Source organism: Chelonia mydas, chromosome 14, assembly GCF_015237465.2.
Source record: "Chelonia mydas isolate rCheMyd1 chromosome 14, rCheMyd1.pri.v2, whole genome shotgun sequence".
NCBI classification, from domain to species: domain Eukaryota; kingdom Metazoa; phylum Chordata; order Testudines; family Cheloniidae; genus Chelonia; species Chelonia mydas.
The window spans coordinates 43,764,967-43,787,634 of NC_051254.2; the positions used below are offsets into that span (position 1 = coordinate 43,764,967).

Sequence of the window (22,668 nt, forward strand, 5' to 3'; positions counted from 1 at the left end):
ATTGGTTTGCTCTGGGGCAGCACGGATGCGGGGCATGGGGCCCTGGGGGCCAGCTAAGCCCCTTGGTCGGAACTCGTGCAGCATCCTCCTTCCCCACAGGCGGGGGCAGGAATAATTATGTATTTCCCACACTGGTTCCAGGGCATGAAATGCAGCTTTACCATGAATCCCAGAACCCCCCAGGCTGGGACAGAGCAGGGGGGACATCCCCCTCCTCACACGTGTAACGACTGAGGCTGCTCAGTGCCGGAGAACCCGAGCCCTGGGGTGCCAGCCGCACCCACTGTACCCCAGCACCGCAGCCAGCCCCGGGCGTCCCAGTAACACTCAGACACAGGGCTCGGGGGGGGGGGGGTATTTACTAGGGCCGGCAGCAAAGGGGGCGAGGGCAGATCCCCCAGCCCAGAGGCAGCTGCAGTTCCAGGGAAGCGATAGCCGCTCCGGTTCGGGCCTCCGGAGTAGCCCAGTGGAGAGTCCAACTGTCACGGAGTCCCCGGGCGATGCTCGGGAACTGCTCCCCATGAAGCCAGTCAGGACTCTGGGGCAGTCGCCTTTCTGTGAGCAGCCTGTCTGCAGGACACACAGCTCACCCGGCTCCACCTTCCTGGGTCTGACCTCGGAGCATTCAGCATCCTCTGCCCCTCCGTGCGCTTCCCACAGCCAGTCCGCTCAGGCAGGGCTCCTGGGGAAGCCAGAGGGTCCTGCCCCCCAACTCCGCAGTCAGACGGGACTCTCAGCCAGCCAGTAAAACAGAGGTTTATTAGACGACAGGAACATGGTCTAACACAGAGCTTGCAGGGCAGAGAACAGGACCCCTCAGCTGGGTCCATTTTGGGGGGCAGTGAGCCAGACAACCTTGTCTGCACTTCACTTCATGTCCCCAGCCAGCCCCAAACTGAAACTCCCTCCAGCCCCTCCTCCTCTGGGCTTTGTCCCTTTCCCAGGCCAGGAGGTCACCGGATTCCTTTGTTCTCCAGCCCTTTAGCTCTCACCTTGCAGGGGGGAAGGGCCCAGGCCATCAGTGGCCAGGAAACAGGGTGTCGGCCATCCTCTGTGTCCAGACCCCTGCACACACCTGCCCTCTAGGGCTCTGCAGTGATCCTACACCCTCACCCCACCCCCTAGATACTTAAGAACTGCATAGGGGAAACTGAGGCACCCCCACAATATTCGGAGGAAACATTAAGAACAGTCCCACTTCGTCACACCAACTCTACTTGACTTTTAGCCTGTCTCACTTTATCCCTACATGTTCTGACCTCAGTAAGGTAGCTTTCCTTGCTGATCCCTCCCATCTTCCACTCCCTGTATGCTTTCTGCTTTTTCTTAATCGCCTCTCTGAGATGCTTGCTCATCCAGCTTGGTCTACAACTCCAGCCTATGAATTTTTTCACCTTTCTTGGGATGCAGGCTTCCGATAGCTTCTGCAGCTCTAACTTAAAGTAATCCCAGGCCTCCTCTACCATCAGATCCATAAGTTCTTCAGTCCAATCTACTTCCCTAACTAATGTCCTTAATTTTTGAAAGTCAGTCCTTTTGAAATCAAAAACCCTAGTCGCAGATTTATTTTTGTTTATCCTTCCGTTCAGTTTGAACTGAATTAGCTCACGATCGCTCGAACCAAGATTATCCCCTACAACCATTTCTTCTACGAGGTTCTCTCTGCTCACCAAAACCAAATCTAAAATGGCATCCCCTCTTGTTGGTTCAGCAACTACTTGGTGAAGGAATTCATCAGCTATCGCATCTAGGAACATCTGAGCCCAATTATTATTACTAGCACTCGCCCTCCAGTCTGTATCTGGGAAGGTAAAGTCTCCCATGATCACGCAGTTTCCATGAGTATTTACTTCATTAAAAACATTAAAGAGGGCTCGATCCATATTCACGTCGAATCCCGGCGGTCTCTAGCACACCCCAAGCACTATCCCAGGGCAGGCTCGAGTAGTTTTCTTCCCCCATGTGATTTTTGCCCAGACGGACTCTGTCTTATCCATTCCATCGCTTTGTATTGCTTTACATTCGACCTCCTCATTGATGTACAATGCTGCTCCACCACCTTTACCTTCGTTTCGGTCTTTCCTAAACAGCACCTACCCTTCGATACCCGCACTCCGGTTATGACTACTATTCCACCACGCTTCTGTTATCCCCCTCACTGGCAAAACTTGGCGCCTTATCTCCAGTCCGGCTGAGCAGCGCCCGGCCTCTCACACCGGCAGGGTCCGACGCTGGTTGGCGGGGTCCGGGCCGGCAGGGGCTGTGGGGTGACTGGGCGCCCGGCCCGTCACACAGGCGTGGTCTGAGGTTGGCAAGCAGGGTCCGGGCTGGGCGCGGGGTCCTCTCCTGGGGAGACAGAGGAAGGTTTATTCCGTGTTCCCGATTTCACGGTGTGACACCCCCCTTCGCCACCACCCCGTGGGGTTTCCCAGCTCCCGGAGCCCCAGACCGAGTCTCTGGGGGCCCTGCCCAACGGACGACGGCTCCGGCGGCTGCTAACCCCGAGCCCAGCCCCAGCCGGCCTGGCGCCGGGTGGGCACAGAGGGACTGGCCGCCCCTGCTGGGTTCTAGGGAGGTGACTGCATGAGGCGGGTGATCGGGACCAGTAGACCAGGGGCAGGGTCCAGCCAGCGAGGGACCCCCGCCACCCCCCGGTGTACCCACAATGCACTGGGGCAGGGCAGTCCCCGGGGGTGGGGGGAAGGAATCGGTCCCTGTGTCCCTGGGGTCACTCACTGGCAGTCGGGGTGAAGCCGCTTCTGCCGGAGTCTGAAATGGAAGCAGAGAGCCCGAGCGCGTCACGACCGGGCACGGGGGGGGGAGGGCTGAAATGGTTGGGGGCCCCCCGTCCCTCCAGCAATCCCAGCCCCACCTGAACCCCCTGTCACAGTGACCCCCATCTCCACGCCCCCGGCCAGCCAAGGACGCCCCCCTCCAGCAATCCCTGCCCCACCTGAACCCCCCTTCCTAGTGACCCCCAACTCTACCCCCCAGCCAGCCAAGGACACCCGCCCCGCGGTGATCCTGACCCCACCTACCCCAGCCCAGCCCATCACCCATCTCTGCCGAGGCAGGAACCCGCCCCACCCCACGCCACAGCCCCTTGCCCTGGGGCTACCCACTCCACCCCATGGCCCCGTGACCTGGCACCGCCCCGCCCTCCCAGAGGAGATTGGCACCCTCTCCGTGCCCCTCCCCAGGTTCTGCCTGATGGGAACCTCCTCCCCCGCCCCCGGTCGCTCCCTTACCCGAGCGCTTTTTCCTCCACACCACGAAACCAGCCACCGCGGCACCGGCCCCAGTCAGCGCAGCAAGGCTGAGGGTGGCCAGGATCCCGGGGGCCAGGCCCCCCAGCTCCCCGGGCGCTGCAGGGACAAGGAGAGATGGTCACTGGGGCGAATGGGGGATTCACCGGGCGTCTGACTCAGGGCCCTCCCCACTCTGTGTCGCTGCCCATGGGGGGCCGAGTGACCCCCCGCCCCGGGCAGGGGGACAAGGGCCAGGGTCCGGGTCACGCTGGAACCAGACGGCCTGGCCTAGGATCTCCACCCATGGCTGGCAGGGCCCTGAGCTGGCCCCGGGAGAGCCAGGATGGGCCGTTAGCCCCGGGCAGCCCTGGCAGGCAACACCCCCACAGAGTCCGACTTCAGCCGGCCCCCCCACGCACAGTAGCCGCAAAAGGTGGGGGCCGAAGTCATAGGGCCCGGTCGGGGGGAGCTGGGCCACGGGGCTGCCCCAAGGGTGCTCGGGGGCCAGCAACGGGGTCACTGAGGACAGGCCGGGGCAGAGCCCAGCTGGGAACCTGGGACAGTTCCTGAGGGCTGGATTGGACCCACTCCCTGCTGCTCCTATCATGTGTGTTGCAGGGACACCGGGAGAGTCCCTCATCCATGTGATGTTTCCTTCTCCCTCCGCTGAAAGGCACAGATGGGAACTGCTTGGAACTGTTTCCATCCTAAAGCGTCACTTCTGCGAAACAGAAACGGTTCCGGGCAAAGGGTCGGTTTTAACCAATTTCCCCTTTTGGAAAAGTTTTGAAATTGTCAGACGTCCTGTTTCAGTGTTTTTGTGTGAAATCCCCTTTCTCAGCTCAAAACAACTTTTCAGCGAGACAAGTAAGTGAATTTACAGTAAATAAATGTTTTTAAAAAAAAAAAAAATCGAAGGTCAAAACTGAAACCAAACATTTCAAATTTCTCAAATCAAAGTGTTTCCATTGACCTGAAGAGAAAGATCCTTTGGATTTTCAGTTTGTGAAAGTTTGAGATTCTCCCATCCTGCAGCAGGATGAAAAGCTGGAGTATGTGGAAATCTCAGCGTTTTTCCCCAAAGCTGGGAGAATGGTTTCCTGCTCAGCTCTCGTCCGACCCCAGAGAGGAGCAAACACGCAGCCATGGGGACAGAGGAGAGGGAGACAGACACTTTCCATGCCACGTGTGGAATACGAGAGAGATTCCCTCAAACCACCAGGAACCTTAAACATGTCTCATCAAAAAGCGATGTAGAAAATCAGCACCTGATAGGTGGAGATGGACAGGGCTGGCCCCGCGCTGCAGAGACCTGCCCCAGCTCAGGAACGGACACAGGGATCGAGCCCCAAACAAAGCATGTGACCCCATCTTGGGTGGAGAAGGGGGATCGTACATGTCCCTGACAGACACTGCGGGCCTCCGGCTTTTCCTCACACCTGGCAGCTCCCAGCTGGTGGGTCCAGCCAGCAAAGTGTACTTGGGGGAAAGGGGCTGAGCCCTGATTGGTAACGGTATTGAAGTCAATGGGAGTTGGGCCCCTAAATGCTATAGCACCCAGCCCTGGAGCCCCAGCTGTGCCGGCCGAGGGGAGAGGGAACCCCAGCCAGTGCCTGACAGAGACTCCTGCAGCTTCCCTCCTTCCTGGCTAACCACGTAACACCGAGCTCCAGTTTCGACCAGGCTGGAGGCAAAAGCCTTCCCCCCGCGGGTAACGTGAGACAGGGTAATGGCCAAGCCCTGCCCAGTGGGGGCTGAGCTTGGAGATCTCGGGGTGAAAGGCTCCTGTTCATTGGGAAGGAGCCGTCCCAGCCCCCCTGCAGCCCGAGGCTCCGACCCGTGGGACGCTGGACCCAGCTTGCTGCAGGCTGCTCGCGGGGGCACAGACCCGTGCGGTTTGGGGCAGCGGGGAGAGACGTCTCATTCCCCCAGCTGGGGAGCAAACCTGGCCGGCGTCCAAGTCCCTGAGAGGCCCGGCTGTCGGGAACCTCCAATGGGGGTAGGTGGGTGGGAACAGCGTGGGGGCCATGGGCGATGGGGGGGCCTGGCTCCGGCTGCCAGGTCCGTGGGCATCACTCCGGTACCTGCCCCGGGCTGGAGATCAGCCGGACGTGCTCAGCAATGGCTCACGCTGGAGACCCGCTGGGGGGTGGTGCCAGCGGGGGTCCCACCCCTGCCCCGAGAGAGCCCATTACCCGTGGTCGCTAGCGCCTCCTGCAGGCCGCGGTGCTGCACTCGGCAGGAGTAGCTGTGCCCGTCCCCGCCCTGCTGTGGGATCCCCACGGACCTCTGGAGCTGGGACGGGTCGCTGATGGGGGGCGCCGGGGTCTCCTTCCCGTCCCGCACCCAGAAGACGCGGATGGGATGTGGGTCAAAGCCCCTGGCGCGGCAGGAGAGGGTGGCGGAGCCGTCAGGGGCGTCTCTGCGGGAAACCGAGACCTCGGGGAGACCTGTGGGGCGGGGCGGGCGTGGGGGAGAGAAAAGGCCACACAGTAAATTTGTTCTGCTCTGACTGTTAAGTCCTTGGTGCCTGGACCGAGGGGGACGCGCCGCCTCCAACCCCCCCATTTCAGTGGTTACAGGACACGGACGTGTTTACACCCAAGGCTTAGAGAGCGACACGTCCCAGCGGCCTTATACCGAGCCGAACGGCCGGCAAAGGGGGGAACGGATGTAGCTCCGCTCCCAGACCCCGAGGGAGGTTCAGCCCTGCAGCCCCGGGCTGCCCCGCTCCCCTCGCGGCCCCGCTGCCCCCAGAACCGGCGCTCGGGCCGTGACTGCCCCACGGTTTTAGCACCATGAGCTGCCCTGTCAGCCCCGCGGAGCGGAAGCAGCGAAAGGGAACATCACAGCCACGAACACCACCCCGGGCGTGGCGGAAGGGGGCACAATTAGCGACTCCGTCCACGCCTCGGACGTTTGTCTTCACCACGTTACTGCCCCCGGGGGACTGACCCGCCAAGGAGGAGAGGCACCTTCGGCCTGGCATGGCTCGGAGACACCCCACGGGGGAGCGAGGGGCTTCCCCAGCTTAGCCCTCGGCTGCAGCCCCAAAGGGGGGGCGGCGGTGGGGAGCCCCGTCTCAGGACATCCACGCTAGGGGCTCCCGGAGATGCTTTTCGAAGGGCACTACTCACACCGGTGCAAGGCGCTGTCTGGTGCAAATCAAGCCACACAGACACCGCTGTGGAGCGCCCGCTCCTGGGGGGCGCTGCCCCACAGGGGACATCCCTGCCCCCCCCCCCCCCCCGAGTTCCGCCATTTGCCCCCCTTACCCGTGGTGAGCCCCGGCTCCCCCAGGCTGCTGTGCTCCACCCGGCAGGCGTAGCCGTGGCCCCACCGCGGGGGGATCTCCAGGGACTGCTGCATCTGGTAGGTGCCGTCAGCGTTGGGCAGGATCCCGCTGGCGTTCCTGGGCGGCAGGATCTCCGCCCCGTCCCGCACCCAGGAGACGCGGATGGGACGCGGGTAAAAGCCCCTGGCGTGGCAGGAGAGGGTGGTGGAGCCATGGGGAGTGTCTCTGTAGGTCACCGACATCCCTGGGGGGACTGGAGGGTGGGGAACACGTCAGTGGGGTGCAATCAGCCCTGAGCCAGGGCGGAGCAGTCTGCAAAGCCCTGAGGACTCGCGGCCACGGGAGCGAGAGAGGGGCGCTCACAGCTCCATCATCAGCCGGCGGTTCCCTCCGGCCCGTGCAGCCGGCTGCTCGGACTCACCCTGCCGTCCCAGGGCCTCCGTCCCGCCCCGCAGCAGGCTCCTCAGGGTGGCCACGCACTCCTCCTGCAGGAACTCCTTTGCAAACAGGGTCCAGCTGTGACCGGCGTCCCAGTAGAGCGTCTCGTTGAGGGCTCCGGGCGCCAGCGGCACCCACGTGGATTGGTTTCTCTCCAGGACGAGGAAATCCTGCCCGTCGAAAGCAAAGCGAAAGTGGCCTCGCACGGGGGTGTCCCCGTCCAGCGCACAGTTCACGTGGAGCTGCAGGGTGTGGATCCCTGGGGGAGAGACAGGGAGGAAAAACGGTGCAGGATATTGTCTAAGTGCCAGTACATCTACGGCCCCTGCCCGTCCCAGTCACTGCAGGACCTGAGCCCCTCCCCATCCCTAACACACGTATCCCATCACCCTCTGCCACAGGGCTGGGCCATTGTCCCTGGGTCACAGATGGGGAAACTGAGGCCAGCGATACAGAGTGACCGGGCCCAGCTCACACAGGGCGTCGGGTGCATCCCGCAGAGAGCCCATCGCTCCCGATCTAAGTCCAGAACGGGGTGTCCGGCCTCTGCGGAGAATCCCCTGCGCCCCTGGCTGAGCTGATCCCAGCGGGAGTTACTCCCGGTTAAAATTAGCCCCTTTGAGTCTGTCTCGCTGCAGCCACCAGCTCTCGCTCGGGGCGGCTGGGATTCAAGCTCCGTCTGCACTCGGAAATCCCGGCCCACGCGGTGTGACAAAGTGGGGGAGTTTCTTGTTTTTCCTTGTTTCCTATGGGGGATTTTCTTGGTTTTGTGAATGGGTTGCATGCAGAGGGGGTGGGACTCAGTTTCCCTCGGTGCTACGGGCTTAACGAGGTGATGGGAGAGGGAGTTTGTTGTTACAGAGGACCAGGGAGGGAACTTGGGACCCCAACCGCAGGCGTGGAGAATGGAGACCCCAGCGACTGGTGACCTGGCTCAGGAGTCCCAGCCCAGTCTGGCCAGTGGGGGGACAATGGGCTGTGAAGAGAGGAGAGGAGGCCCAGGGGACCCTGTTTAGGACCCTGTTTACCTGGAGAGGAGACAATGGACGGGGGGGTGGAGGGGCTTGGGCCGGTGAGATCAGACGCCCAGCTGGGAAGCAGGGGGGCTTGGGGCTGGAGAGAGGGAGCAGGCAGAGCCCCCCCGGATGCAGGGGAGACTGGGATGTGCTGGGCTGAGGGAGGCCAGGTCTGAGGCCTGGAGAGTTTCCCGTGCTGGGTTCAGACGCTCAATAACCCTTCCTGTTTTACGCTAGATAAGAGTCACTCCAGCCTAGAGAACAGGGGGGCATCATCCCCTTCGGGGGGGTGGAGGCCCTGGGGGGTTCAGAGCGAGGGGACGCCCTGAGGGGGCCCACGGCAGAGACAGGCATGCTTTAGCTCAGAGAGGTGCGGCTCCAGGAGGTGGAGGGGCTTAACCCCAAGAGAGAGAGAGTGGACCCCTGGGAGAAGGGCTGTCGCACTGAAAGGGGCACCCCCCCACGGGGCCAAGAGTGGGCACGATCTGTGAGTCCGTGACACGCGGGTACCTACAGAGTGGGATAAGTCACTGCACAGATCCCCCTCCCCGTCCCGGGGCCTGGCTCCCAGCCAGCCTCTGGCCACAGAGACCTGACTCTAGGGAGCAAAAACTCGGCCACGCTCCTGCCGCTGCCCTGATTGGCTGCTCTACCCCCGGAGGCGGGGCAGCGGGGAAGGGCAGCCAATCAGGGCTGGAAAGCTGGTGCAGGTTCCCGCGCCCTGGGGCTGCCGGCGGTGAGGTTGTGGGCGCTGGGAGCTCGGCGCGGGGGCAGCGCTCACCGCCGGTCTGGTTGTGCTGCGCCATCCACCGGTGAGTCACCACTCGGGAGATGGCCTCGTAGAGCCTGAACTCCTCGGTCTTCTTCCTTAAATATCTCACGCCAACGGCCTGCACCGCCCACTCCTTCAGGGGTTTCAGCTCTCGGGTGTCGCTGCTGTAGGAGGCGAGCTCCAGACCGTCCAGCTTGGCGAGCATGAAGAACCTGTGAGTCCCGCCCAGCTCGTTCAGCCCGGTGATCAGGACGTCCAAGCTGTGGGGCTCTGGACCAGCGGGAAAGACAAGTTAAGGACCCTCTTATCCCTTTACCCAGGGGAGGAGGGTTTGCCCCCATGGGTCAGGCTGAGCCCCCATCTCCAGTCACACCCCATTCTTAACCCCCCTCTGCTACCCCGAGCGATAGGGCTTGCAGAGAATCAGTGGAAAAGAGGATGCAGCAGCCATGGGGGTCAGAGCAGTGGGGCAGGGCTGTCCCCAAGCCTCACCCATAATGCCAGAAAAACCAGAGGCTTCTGCTAAAATGTTCAGTGGTGACATACTGAGCAATGTCAATGTGTACCATTTCCATCATTAGGATTCAGAGTTAACACACCCATTGAGATGAATGGGGCAGCTCAGCCCTCGCAGGGCTGTTGTCTCAGGCTGGCTGTATCCAGTGAGAAACCCTCCTGTCAGGGGTGACAGCTGGGAGGTTTTCTTGGCCCAGAGTTACAGGGCCAGGAGTTTTATTGTAGTTAGAAATGGGAGCGGAGAATGGGAAGAACCTGAGGGAGCTGCCAGAGAAGGGCTGTCACTGCCAGTGCCCCCATGGGCCTGCTCAGTCCAGACCCCCTGGGGAAGGGGGGCATTAGAGGCAGAGGAGCAGAGCCCCTGGGAGAGAGAAAGCCCCTGGGCTGAGGGGGAGTTGGGTGACTACGGCACGTGGTGGGGGTCGAAGACGCCCTCTGTGGAGTGGCACAAAGCCGCCTCCGGAGGGCCAGAGAACACAGCCGGGGCTGAAGTGGATGAGGGACAGTTTGGTGGTTAGGGGGCCAGGTTGGGACTCCGACAGGTGCCAACGCCCTTAACTCTGCCCCCTCTGTGAATGCCGGGTGCTACACACACCAACTGCAGGGGCACCGGCTGATTTTCTCTACGTGCTAAAGGTGTTGGGGGTCCGGGGGGAGCAGGAGTTCCTGTCTGAAGATAGACGGATTAACCCTTGTCCCGACTCTGTGACATGAGCAGCGTTATCCTGCGGGTCACAGCTCGGCCACCTCTTCCCGGGTTGTCAGGAGGCCAGCACATGGCACCTCCCTGACCCCTGGGCCACCCCCAGCCACATGTCGGGGTCCTTCTCCAAGCCTCTCTGGCGCTAGGGCTTGTCACAGCCCCCCCCACCCTCCAGCAGCCGGCCGCACCCCAACGGGACACGAGTGAGAGGCAGGTTTCAGAGCAGCAGCCGTGTTAGTCTGTATCCGTAAAAAGAACAGGAGGACTTGTGGCACCTTAGAGATGAACAAATTTATTTGAGCCTAAGCTTTCGTGAGCTACAGCTCACTTCATCGGACACATTCAGTGGAAAATACAGGGGGGAGATTTATATAGCCAGAGAACAGGAAACAAGGGGTGTTGCCAGACAGACGGTAACCAGAGTGATCAGGTGAGGTGAGCTATTATCAGCTGGAGAGGGGGGAGGGAGGGGAACCTTTGATAGTGATAATCAAGGTGTGCCATTTCCAGCACTTTACAAGAACAGCAGGAGGGGGAATAAACCCGGGGAAATAGTTTCACTTTGTGTAATGACCCACCCACTCCCAGTCTCTACTCAAGCCTAAGTTAATTGTATCCAGTTTGCAAATTAATTCCAACTCAGCAGTCTCTCCTTGGAGTCTGTTTTTGAAGTTTTTTTGTTGAAGAATTGCCACTTTTAGGTCTGTAATCGAGCGACCAGAGAGATTGAAGTGTTCTCCAACTGGTATATAAACCCAGAAGTCACCTGCTACAGGACAGGCCCAACAAAGAAAATAACAGAACGCCACAGCCGTCACCTTCAGCCCCCAACTAAAACCCCTCCAACACATTATTAAGGATCTACAACCTATCCTGAAGGATGACCCAACACTCTCACAGATCTTGGGAGACAGGCCAGTCCTTGCCTACAGACAGCCCCCCAACCTGAAGCAAATACTCACCAGCAACCACACACCACACAACAGAACCACTAACCCAGGAACCTATCCTTGCAACAGAGCCCGTTGCCAGCTGTGCCCACATATCTATTCAGGGGACACCATCACAGGGCCTAACAACATCAGCCACACTATCAGAGGCTCGTTCACCTGCGCATCTACCAATGTGATCTATGCCATCATGTGCCAGCAATGCCCCTCTGCCATGTACATTGGTCAAACTGGACAGTCTCTATGTAAAAGAATAAACGGACACAAATCAGATGTCAAGAATTATAACATTCAAAAACCAGTCGGAGAACACTTCAATCTCTGGTCACTCGATTACAGACCTAAAAGTGGCAATTCTTCAACAAAAAAACTTCAAAAACAGACTCCAGCGAGAGACTGCTGAGTTGGAATTACTTTGCAAACTGGATACAATTAACTTAGGCTTGAATCAAGACTGGGAGTGGATGGGTCATTACACAAAGTAAAACTATTTCCCCAGGTTTATTCCCCCACCCCACCCCCTTCCTCAGAGGTTCCTGTCAACTGCTGGAAATGGCCCACCTTGATCATTGCTACAAAAGGTCCCCCCCGCTGGTAATAGCTCACCTCACTGATCGCTCTCCTTACCGTGTGTACGGGAACCCCCCGGGTTTCCTGTGCTCTGGGTATATAAATCTCCCCCTGTATTTTCCACTGAACGCGGCCATGCAGCGGGCTGTCGCTCAGGAGAGCGGACGCTCAGGTAAATGGGTTCGTCTCTCAGGTGCCACGAGTCCCCCTGTTCTTTCTGAGTTAGGGCAGCGGCTCCCAGGCCGGTCCTCCCTCTGCCAGTCCCCCGCCCCAGAGCTCCCGGCCCCGATGCCAGTCCCCCGCCCCAGAGCTCCCGGGCCCCGATGCCAGTCCCCCGCCCCACCGGCCAGTCTCCACAGCGCCGCGCCCCCCGCACAACCCCCACCCCAGGCCTGCCCCAGCGGGGTCCCCGCTGCCCGTCACCCCCAGCCCCCTTCGCCCGCCAGCCCCGCCCCTGCTGAGCGCCCCGGACCCACCCTGTGCCCCCTTAGCCAGGGGCTGCCGGAGGGTCCCAGCCAGTCCCGTCCCCCACCCCAGCCGCGCCCCCGCAGCGGCTCTCGGCGACTCCCCACAGGCCCCGGCCCCTGGCCCCGTTCCCCCGCCCTGGGCCAGCGTCCCGGCCGCGCCCTGCGGGGAGGGACCCCCGGTCCCGGGCCAGCCGCGCTCTCCCACGGCCGGCCCCAGCGCAGCGTCCCCCGCGCCTGACCCGCCGACGGGACGGGACCGGCCCCGCGGGGCGTTTCTCTCCCGGGTCTGCTCGTCCCCCAGCGTCCGTCCCCCCCGCGCCCCACTTACCCCCCGCCGCCGCCGCCAGCGCCCCCCAGCACAGCCCCAGGGCGAGGGCCAGCGCCATGGCGCCGCGGCCGGGTCTGCCCACAGCGGCAGGGGAGAGCCCGCTAGCCCAGCCGGCGCCCAGCCCGCCCCGGTCACACGTGGGGCCGGCCCCGGCCAACGGGGCCGCCGGGCGGGATCTCTGGGCGGAGCTCCGCGCGGCCGGCGGAACCGCCTGCTGCAGGTGAGCGCGGGGGGCTCATCCCCCCGCCGCCCATCAGCCAATTCGGGGGGCGCACGGCCTCCCTCCCCCCACGGGCCCCGGCATCCCTGCACCCCTCAGCTCTCATTCCCCTGACCTGGGGTTTCTGTGTGCCCCATTCCACCCATACCACGGTCCCCTGTTTCCTTCCCCTCCTGGGGTTCGGTGTGTGCCCCATTACCCGTATACCAGGGACCCCCATTCTCCCCCACCAGGGGGTTCTGTGTGGCCCATTCACCCTGGGCAGGGCCCCCCAGTTCCCTTCCCCACACGGGTAGATGGGCCGGTGGGTTCGATCCGGGGCAGTGGGGACAGGGCGGGATACCAGGGTAGATGGGCCCGTTGGGATACGTTCCCATACACTGAAGTTCATGCTCCTAGCAGCAGCCCCCACCCCGGGGAGCTTCCTGCCTCGCTGAGGGGCCCAACACCTGCTTGTCTCCTCCTGATCGCAATCAGGCCTCCACCCAATCCGTGGCCTCCATCCCCCTGGCTGCCAAAGCCCCTGGTCTCTGATTGGCTGGACTCGCTCTGTGGGGCTGAGAAAACCGCCAGGGTTCCCCCCGCGCCCCTGCCCCGCACCTGGCCGCGGGCGCCGAGCAGGGCCCGGTGTCACGGAGCCGCCTGCGAGCGGCCTGCCCCCCAGCCCCCCATGCCGCGGGGAGGCAGGTGGCAGCTGTGACCCAGAGGCCCTGGGGACATCGCAGCACCAAACCTGGCACCGAGCCGCAGGGAGCCTGGCTCCCGGTACCCGCTCAGCCTGGGCGCGCACCAGTCAAAGTCCACAAGTGCCAGGGCGTCGCCCAACTCCCGAGACCTGCGGCTGGTGGCACCCCCCATCGACACCCCCGCGGCGCAGCGAGGGGCCCGGTGGGCAGCAGCGGGCGCCGGGGACTCCTGGAGTCTCCAAGAATTACAAATTAATCTTTCATTGAAGATTACGTCATGTGATGGCACCTCCAGGAACACGGCCAACCACAGCTGGCCACCCCGCTGGCTGTGTGGGCCTGGGCTGGGCTGCCGAGGGCAGAGTGTGTATTGAACACAGCCTGGTAATAAACCCGTTTGATTTACCGCCCACTCCCCGTTCCTGCTCACAGCCTGAACCGGGCCGATGCCCCGAGCTGGGCCGCTCGTGCCTTCCCCAAGGCTGGACCCCTCCATGGGCCTGCCTCTGGCTCTGGGGCCCTGCTGGGGCCTCCTGGGGCTGCAGCCGCTGGTGAGCACGGGCGGGAACAGGAGGGGGCGAGGCGGGGCTGAGGCCCGGTACCCAAAGGCAGAGCTGTCCGACCCACCTCCTGCCCCCCGTCTGCTGGGAGCGAGACAAGAGTGGGAGCCAGGCAAGGCCGTGGATTGATTGAGGTGTCGCCTTCCTTCCCTCTCCCATGCTCCGGCACAGCGGGCGCTCGGCGGTTCTCCAGCCCCAGGCCAGGCTGGGCACCAGCCCAGAGATCGCCTGGGGGGACGCGGGGCTGGGTAAATAACGAGGCCGGCACCGTGGCTCCCAGACAGACCTGGGACCGAAGGGGAGGATTTTACAACCCTGAATGTTTGCAGCCTTTGGCTCAGACGCGGCGGGGGTGGGGGGCTCCGACCTGGGGCCAGGTGACTTTCCCAGCGGGATGAGACTGTCCTTCCCGCGGGCCCCTCCGCCTCTCGGCACCTTCTCACCCGAGCCTGGCGAGAATTTTGCAACCAACATGTTTTTTCAGCCAAAAAAGCAGCTTTGGCTACGCAAACATTTGGTGAGTTTGTGTCGATGTAGCCAAATGCTCCCCTCCAAAAACGCAACTTTTGTGGGGGGGGGCGGTTGTTTCAAAATTATTTTTTCTTTTGAAATGTCCCAAAAACATGAAAATCATTTTAAAAAGCTCGGAATCTAAACAACTCGTTCTGTTTGGGACGGAACAAAACCTTTGTGTCCCTTGGAATGAATTCTTCCCTCGCCTGAGTCACTGAAAAATTTCGGTTTTGGTTCAGCCCTCGACACGTCTTTTTTGAAAGTGCCGGAGGCCCAGAAACTCCTTTATTCCCACAGCTGCACTGGTGACCCGGCCACGCTGTCTCCTGGCAGACCAACACTTCCCTGGCTCGGTTTCTGTCTCAGTTTGACGGTTGACTTGGGAGTGTGAGAAAGCTGGGTCAGGAAGAGTCCCGCAGCTCCGGAGAGCACCCCCGGCTCCAGCCCTGTGACATGGCTGGTGACCTGCTTTCGAAGAGCCGTCACGGGGACTGGCAGGAGTTGAGAAGCAGGGCCCAGAGAGCACAGCTGCAGTGGATGGACCTGCAGGTGCAAAGCTGGTTTAGAGACGGAGCTGGGGGTTGGGACTGGCTGGACCCACCAGCTGCCCCTAGCTAAGGGGGCGTCCAGCTGAGCCGGGGCAGGCTGCACCCTTGGGCAGAGGGTGGGTCTGGGGTGCCCAGCAGGGGCAGGGCTGGCGGGCGACGAGGGCTGGGGTGACGGGCCGCGGGGACCCCGCTCGGGGCAGCCCTGGGGTGCAGGATGTGATGGAGCGGTCGTGAGGAGGTGTGGAGGCTGGCTGGCGGGGGCCAGGGCGTGGGAGCTCTCGGGCAGGGGACCGGCAGAGGGAGAACAGACCTGGGGATGCGGTTAAAAGCTGCCTGGACACAGGGCTCTTCCTGGCCTCTGCCAGGGGCCTGGGTCCACCCCTGAGCGGGCAGGACGGATGGGGGTCTGGCCTGGGGCAGAACGGATGGGCAATGTGGCTCGCTCCGGGGACTGAAGGAGGGGGAAGTAAGGCAGGCCCCACCTGTCACACTGTGGCTGGCTCCGGGAAGGCATGGGGGGTGGGGAGGGGGGCTGCGACAAGCCCTCGTGCCAGAGACTCTTGGAGAAGGACCCTGACATGTGGTTGGGGGTGGCCCTGGGGCCAGGGAGGTGCCGTGTGCTGGCCTCCTACGCCCCGGGAAGAGGTGGCCGAGTTGTGACCCGCAGGATAACGCTGCAGTCTCCATGACATCAGCGCAGTGGTTAATCCCGCTCCTCAACTCAGGAACTTTTGCTCCTGTTCTCCCCACCGAGGCCTTGTGCCCACGCAGGGATCTCTTAGGCCGCGTCTGGCCTGGTGGCGGCCAGTCGGTTCTGTGGGCCGCCGGGAAAGGCAGGCTGTGTCCGCACCGCGGGGTGGGAGGCTCTGGCGGGGGGAGGCAGCGGGACGCAGGTCTGCCACACCCAGCAGTGGAGACGAGGGAGGTCGCGCTCGGGCCTGTAGAGAGCCGGGTCGGGTCTGGCCTGTCCGCACTCGCCTACGCTGGGCCTCGCGTCCCCGTGGTAGCAGGGCGGGCAGGGGCCGTACGAGACACACTGCCCACCTGTGGCTGCAGCCTTTAAAATAGCCGTGCCCCTGCAGTTAGCACCTGTAGCCCCCGGCATCCTCAGAGAGGGCAGAGTTAAGGGCTCTGGCACCCGTCGGAGTCCCAGCCTGGCCCCCTAACCACCAAACTGTCCCTCATCCACTTCAGCCCCTGTTGGCCGCCCCAGCTGTGTTCTCTGGCCCTCCGGAGGCGGCTTTGTGCCACTCTGCAGAGGGCATCTTCGACCCCCCATGTGCCGTAGTGCACCAGTGGTCACCCAACTCCCCCTCAGCTCAGGGGTTTCTCTCTCCCGGGGGCTCTGCTCCTCTGCCTCTAATGCCCCCCTTCCCCAGGGGGTCTGGACTGAGCAGGCCCATGGGACACTGGCAGTGACAGCCCTTCTCTGGCAGCTCCCCCAGGTTCAATCTCAGCTCTCATTTCAAAATACAGTAAAACTCCTGGCTCTTCCAATGGCTATAAAAACCTCCCAGCTGTGACCTTAATGGAGTGGGGGAGGGTTTCTCACTGGCTACAGCCAGCCTGAGCCAATAGCCCTGCAAGGACTGAGCTGCCCCATTCATCTCAATGGGTATGTTAACTCTGAACCCTAATGATGGTGATGGAACACACTGACATTTCTCAGTATGTCACCGCTGAACATTTTAGCAGAAGCCTCTGGTTTTTCTGGCATTGTGGGTGAGGTTTGGGGACAGTCCTGCCCCACTGCTCTGACCCCCATGGCTGCTGCATCCCCTTTTCCACTGACTCTGCAAGCCCTATCACTAGGGGTAGCAGAGGGGGGTTAAGAATAGGGGTGTGATTGGAGGTGGGGGCTCAGCCTGAGCCATGCGAGCAAACTCCTCCTCCCCTGGATAAAGGGTTAAGAGGGCCCTTAACTTGTCTTTCCTGCTGGTCCAGAGCCCCACACCTTGGACATCCTGATCACCGGGCTGAACGAGCCGGGCGTGACTTACAGGTTCTTCATGCTTAGCAAAGTGGAGAATCTCGAATTCGCCTCCTACGGCAGCGACACACGAGAGACGAAACCCAAGAGCGAGTGGGTAGAACAGGCTCTTGGCACAAGATACTTAAGGAAGAAGTCCCAGGGACATGGGGGATTCTCTGTGGAGGCTGGATACTCCGTTCTGGACTTAGATCAGGAGTGATGGGCTCCCTGCGGCAGTGCCGGGGTGCACGCGATGCCCTGTGTGAGCTGGGCCCAGTCACTCTGTATCGCTGGCCTCAGTTTCCCCATCTGTGACCCAGGGACAATGGCCCAGCCCTGTTGCGTGGGGTGATGGGGATACGTGCATAGGGATGGGGAGGGGCCGGAGCTGTAGATGTACCAACGATTAGAAAATATCCTGCACCGTTTTTCCTCCCTGTCTCTCCCTCATGGATCCACACCCTGCAGCTCCACGTGAACTGTGCGCTGGACGGGGACACCCCCGTGCGAGGGCCCTTTCGCTTTGCTTTCGACGGGCAGGATTTCCTCGTCCTGGAGAGGGCGGCGTGGGCCAATCCGCGTGGGCGCCGCTGGCACCAGGAGCCCTCAACGAGACGCTCTACCGGGAGGCCGGTCACACCTGGACCCTGTTTGCAAAGCAGTCCCTGCAGGGGGCGGGCGTGGCCACCCTGAGGAGCCTGCTGCGGGGCAGGACGGAGGCCCCGGGACGGCAGGCCTTCTGCTTCCCACCCCGGGCCCTGCCCTTCCCTGGTAGCAGAGCCCAGCAAAGCCAGGCCGCGCCTTGCAACGAAGGGCTGAGAGGCGGAGCTCGACCAACAGCTTTTAGCACCCCACAAACCCTTGCTTCCTTCGCTGGATGGTGCACCCCGGGGTGACCCTCTCCCAGCTCAGCCTGTGGAACTCACTGCCACTGTCACGGGCCGGGAACTGACAGAGAGTCACAAAGACGCTGGACTCTTGTGAGCCACAAAAACACCCAGACTAGTTATTCCTGGCTGTTGCCGGCTTGTGTTCTCCCTGTGTCAGGACACAAGGACAAGGGGACGCTCAGGGCTTGTCTACACTACCAAGCTGTCAACAAAACCTTTATCTTTCACGGGTGCTTAAAAAAGCCGCCCCCCTCCCCAAAAGACAAACGTTTTGCCTTGGCAAGTGGGAGTGTGAACGCAGCTTTTTCGGCAGGAGCACTCTCCTGCCGCCAAAGCAAATGCCGCTCACGGGACTGGAAGTATTTTATCGGCCAAAGTGCCAACAAAGTGCGTTTACACACTCCAACGTTTAGTCGACACACCCTTGTCGCTAAAAGCTGCGTGGTGTAGACCAGCCCCCCGTGGAACTGAAAGGGGGCAAGTTCCCACCTACTCACACCCAACAAAAGGACGCACATGGGACTGGCCTGTGGAACTCTCTGCCACAGGGTGTTGCAGAGGCCAAGAACGGAGCATGATACAGAAAGGGAAACTTCTGTGACTTGCCACAACATCCAGAATAAAGAACAGGAGGACTCGTGGCATCTTAGAGACTAACCAATTTATTTGAGCCTAAGCTTTCATGAGCTACAGCCCACTTCATCGGGTGCCTGCAGTGGACAATACAGGGGGGAGATTTATATACACAGAGAACAGGAAACAAGGGGTGTTGCCGTACACACGGTAACGAGAGTGATCAGGTGAGGTGAGCTATTCCTAGCGGTGGGGGGGGGGGGACACCTTTTGTAGTGATAATCAAGGTGGGCCATTTCCAGCAGCTGACAAGAACGCAGCCCAAAGGGCTTGTCCACGCGGGCGCTTCACAGCGCCGCAACTTTCTCGCTTGGGGGGGACACCCCCCCCCCGAGCGCAGCACGGTCCAGCACTGGGACACGCTCCACGAGCCACGCTAACGAGTCGCCAGCGAAGACGGGCCCTCAGGCAAGGCTACAGCACCGGAGGCGGTGGCTGGACCTAAGGAGTCCTCGGGAGGCATCTTGGCAGCCCCCCCCGCCCCGGGACCCAGCAGGAGGCGCTGCCGGGGGGGCTTCAGGCCAGGAGACGTCTGGAGCGCACCTCACTCACCTGAGCAGCGGCTGGGGCTACAGTGAGTGTCTGACCCTGTGATCCCCCCCACCCCGCAGTCACTGCTCCTGCCCCATGCTGGGGCTTCGGTGTCTGACCCTGTGATCCCCCCCCCACCCCGCAGTCACTGCTCCTGCCCCATGCTGGGGCTACAGTGAGTGTCTGACCCTGTGATCCCCCCCCACCCCGCAGTCACTGCTCCTGCCCCATGCTGGGGCTTCGGTGAGTGTCTGACCCTGTGACCCCCCCCCCACCCCGCAGTCACCGCTCCTGCCCCTTGCTGGGGCTTCGGTGAGTGTCTGACCCTGTGATCCCCCCCCACCCCGCAGTCACCGCTCCTGCCCCATGCTGGGGCTTCGGTGAGTGTCTGACCCTGTGACCCCCCCCCCACCCCGCAGTCACTGCTCCTGCCCCATGCTGGGGCTTCGGTGTCTGACCCTGTGATCCCCCCCCCACCCCGCAGTCACTGCTCCTGCCCCATGCTGGGGCTTCGGTGAGTGTCTGACCCTGTGATCCCCCCCCCACCCCGCAGTCACTGCTCCTGCCCCATGCTGGGGCTACGGTGAGTGTCTGACCCTGTGATCCCCCCCACCCCACAGTCACCGCTCCTGCCCCATGCTGGGGCTATGGTGAGTGTCTGACCCTGTGACCCCCCCCCACCCCGCAGTCACCGCTCCTGCCCCATGCTGGGGCTACGGTGAGTGTCTGACCCTGTGATCCCCCCCACCCCGCAGTCACCGCTCCTGCCCCATGCTGGGGCTACAGTGAGGTCTGACCCTGTGATTCCCCCCCACCCCGCAGTCACAGCTCCTGCCCCATGCTGGGGCTACGGTGAGGGGCCGCAGGCTGCAGCAAGGGAGGAGGCCACATGTGATGGTGCCCCCCCCAGCACCCCCCCACCACAGGGGAGACGGGGGGGGGGGGCTTCCTGGACCTGAGCAGCTGGAGCTTGGGTGAGTGCAATGACAACCTGCACCCCCCGCCCGCAGTCACTGCTCCTGCCCCATGCTGGGCAATGGGGAAGCCCCATCCCCCACCCCCAGTGAGGGGCAGCAGCAGGGGAGGTGGCCACACGTGATGGCAGCCCCCACCCCAGCGCAGGGGAGGCGAGGGGGCTTCCTGGACCTGGGAGGGGCCCATGGAGCACGTGCAGTGGCAGTGGTGGGGGTCAGTGTGCTGGCGGGGGGGAGAGGGGGGCCCCTCCCCCAGAGCTCACTGCTGCCGGCAGGGAGAGGGCTGGGGGGAGTCCTCCTCTCTGGCCCCATCCCCGGCGCAGCCTGCCTGCCCCCAAACTCCTCATCCCCGGCCCTGCCCCACCCCAGAGCCCGCACCCCCAGCCAGAGCCCTCACACCCTGCACCCCAACCCTCAGCCCCAGGCCTGAGCCCCCTGCTGCACCCCAACTCCCGCCCAGAGCCCGTCCCCCTCACCCCAACCCCCTGCCCCAGCCCAGACCCCGCCCCCCCAACTCCCTCCCAGAGCCTGCCCCCCACATCTGCTCCTGCCCCCCCAACCCCCTGCCCCAACCCAGATCCCACACCCTGCACCCAAACGCCCTCCCAGAGCCCGACGCCTCCTCCCTCTCATACCCAAACTTCCTCCCAGACCCTTAGGGAGGTGGGGGGGGGCCCAACTTGGACCTGTTCTGGGCACCACCAAAAATTATACAAACCTGCCGCCCCTGTCTGGTGGGTTACAGCAGGGGGGGCTGGGAGCCTGGACTCCTGGGTTCTCTCCTCAGCTCTGAAAGGGGAGTGGGGGCTAGTGGGTTAGAGCAGGGGGGGCTGGGAGCCAGGACTCCTGGGTTCTATCCCAGCTCTGAAAGGGGAGTCGGGGCTAGTGGGTTAGAGCAGGGGGGGCTGGGAGCCAGGACTCCTGGGTTCGATCTCTGGGTGGGGAGGAACCAGTGCAGCCATCCACAGAGCATTCCCTGCTGCACCAGAGAGGATCTTTAATGGGGGGGGGCAGCAGATTACAACAGCCACCCTCTCCGTATACACCACACGCGGTCAGCACCCTCAATCGGGCACCCACTCCCTATAGCCCTGCCCGCGCCCCACCCCAGTGTGGAGAGTGCCAGGGCCTGTCTGCCAGGCGGGGGTGTGAGGATGTTCTGCCTGCCTGGGAGGAGGAGGGGGTAACGGCGGGGGCGGGGGGGGAAGAGGGGGTGTTGGCTGCCAGGCGTGAGGGGTGGCTGGGTGAGTAATGGGGGAATCGTCTGATGACCCAGGAGGGAGCCCTGGTCTAGGGTGACCCCTGGTGGGGGGAGTGGGATTGTACCAGGGGGTGGGGATTTGGGCACATCCCCCAGTGCTGAGGGATCTGGGGGGCTGGGGAGAGGCTAGGGGTCTGATCAGATCGTTATATCCCTGTATTGCCCCGCTGAGCTGTACAGGGCAGAGGACTCCAAGTCTGTGGGGATGGGGGTCTATCCTGGGGTTCCTCTAGCCCTTTAAGGGCCCTGCTATACACAGCGGATGCATGGGGGGCAGTCCTTGTGGTCTCAGGGGCTCTCTCTCTGGACGGGGTGGCAGGGTCTGGTCCCTATATCCACCTATAGCCCCAGTATACAAGTGTGGTGTGCAAAAGTGGGGGGCAGCCTGTATGGGCTCTGGAGCTCGGCATTGAGAAGTTGAGAATGGGGTGTGTAGGGGATCTGTATTCAGGTCCTTATATCTCTGTATTGGCCCGCTGGTCTATACAGTGTCGTCGGCTCTAATTTGGGCTGGGGCTTGAGGCCAGCAATCAGGTCATTATATCGTTATTTCGTCCTACTTGCATCACTTGGAGTTGGGAAGGGGAGGTCTCTATAGCCATCTATAGGCCCCAGTATATACAGCCACAGTGGGGGGAGGGGTGCAGGAGGTGCTGGGCCGTACAGGCTCCATGGGGGATCTGGTCTGAGCCGTCCTCGCTGCGGTGCCCGGCTGGCACGGAGACATGTTCCGTCTCGGTCCCATGGATCGAAACCCCATGGGGAGGGGTGGCTAAGCTGGGGGGCGACAGACAGGATGAGTCGGGATCCTCCACTGGGGCTGGGGGGCTGGAGCCAGGGGTCTCGGTGCCCGGGGCGTTAGGTGCTGCCTGCAGGGTAAACACAGCGAGAGAGGCGTGAATGAACCGGGACAGAGAGAGACAGACGGATGGAGAGACCGAGACGGGAGGGGGGGCAGACAGACAGACGGAGAGACCGAGACAGAGGGGGGCAGACGGACGGATGGAGAGACTGAGACAGAGGGGGTGGTGGATGGAGGGATGGTCAGAGGAGGGGTCTGTGTGGGGATGGGGGGATGAGGGGAGGGATGGTTGGAGGGGTGTGGGGAAGGGTCTGTGGGGGGAGGAATGGAGGGGTGTGGGGAGGGGTCTGTGGGGAGATGGGGGATGAGGGAAGGGGTGTGGGGAGGGGTATGGAGGGATGGGAGGGTGGGGAGGGGTCTGTGGGGAGATGGGGGGTGTGGGGAGGGGTCTGTGGGGGGAGGGATGGGGGGTGTGGGGAGGGGTCTGGGGAGATGGGGGGAGGAGGGGAGGGATATGGGGGGTGGGGAGGGGCCTGTGGGGAGATGGGGGATGAGGGAAGGGGTGTGGGGAGGGGTCTGTGGGGGGAGGGATGGAGGGGTGTGGGGAGGGGTCTGTGGGGAGATGGGGGATGAGGGAAGGGGTGTGGGGAGGGGTCTGTGGGGGGAGGGATGGAGGGGTGGGGGGAGGGGTATGGAGGGATGGGAGGGTGGGGAGGGGTCTGTGGGGAGATGGGGGGTGTGGGGAGGGGTCTGTGCGGGGAGGAGGATGAGGGTG

The 22,668-nt window shown here is 62.5% G+C and overlaps 2 protein-coding genes and 1 long non-coding RNA gene across 3 annotated transcripts in view; 1 reads left to right on the forward strand and 2 right to left on the reverse strand.

Annotated features, from left to right (window-relative positions):
* Nucleotides 1–1,992: 1,992 nt before the first annotated feature.
* LOC102931955 (class I histocompatibility antigen, F10 alpha chain) lies at nucleotides 1,993–12,443 on the reverse strand. Its single transcript, XM_037913741.2, has 8 exons — nucleotides 12,304–12,443; nucleotides 8,779–9,039; nucleotides 6,965–7,240; nucleotides 6,524–6,796; nucleotides 5,444–5,698; nucleotides 3,249–3,365; nucleotides 2,737–2,769; nucleotides 1,993–2,346 (listed from the first exon to the last, which is right to left on the reverse strand). Exons 1-8 carry the CDS (start codon nucleotides 12,359–12,361, stop codon nucleotides 2,288–2,290), a joined length of 1,332 nt encoding a protein of 443 aa, XP_037769669.1. The 5' UTR covers nucleotides 12,362–12,443; the 3' UTR covers nucleotides 1,993–2,287.
* A 22-nt stretch (nucleotides 12,444–12,465) lies between these two features.
* LOC122462819 (PGC-1 and ERR-induced regulator in muscle protein 1-like) overlaps nucleotides 12,466–22,668 on the reverse strand; it is a gene marked incomplete at its 3' end in the record, with an annotated part of 33,993 nt that continues 23,790 nt past the window's right edge. The window contains exon 5 of the mRNA XM_043527629.1: nucleotides 12,466–12,491. Coding sequence (XP_043383564.1) covers nucleotides 12,466–12,491 — 26 coding nt within the window. The remainder of the gene's footprint in view (nucleotides 12,492–22,668) is intronic.
* Nucleotides 14,484–18,536, forward strand: LOC122462844. The gene is made up of 2 exons (XR_006285683.1): nucleotides 14,484–14,831; nucleotides 16,775–18,536. It is a non-coding gene; the product is annotated as an uncharacterized LOC122462844 (long non-coding RNA).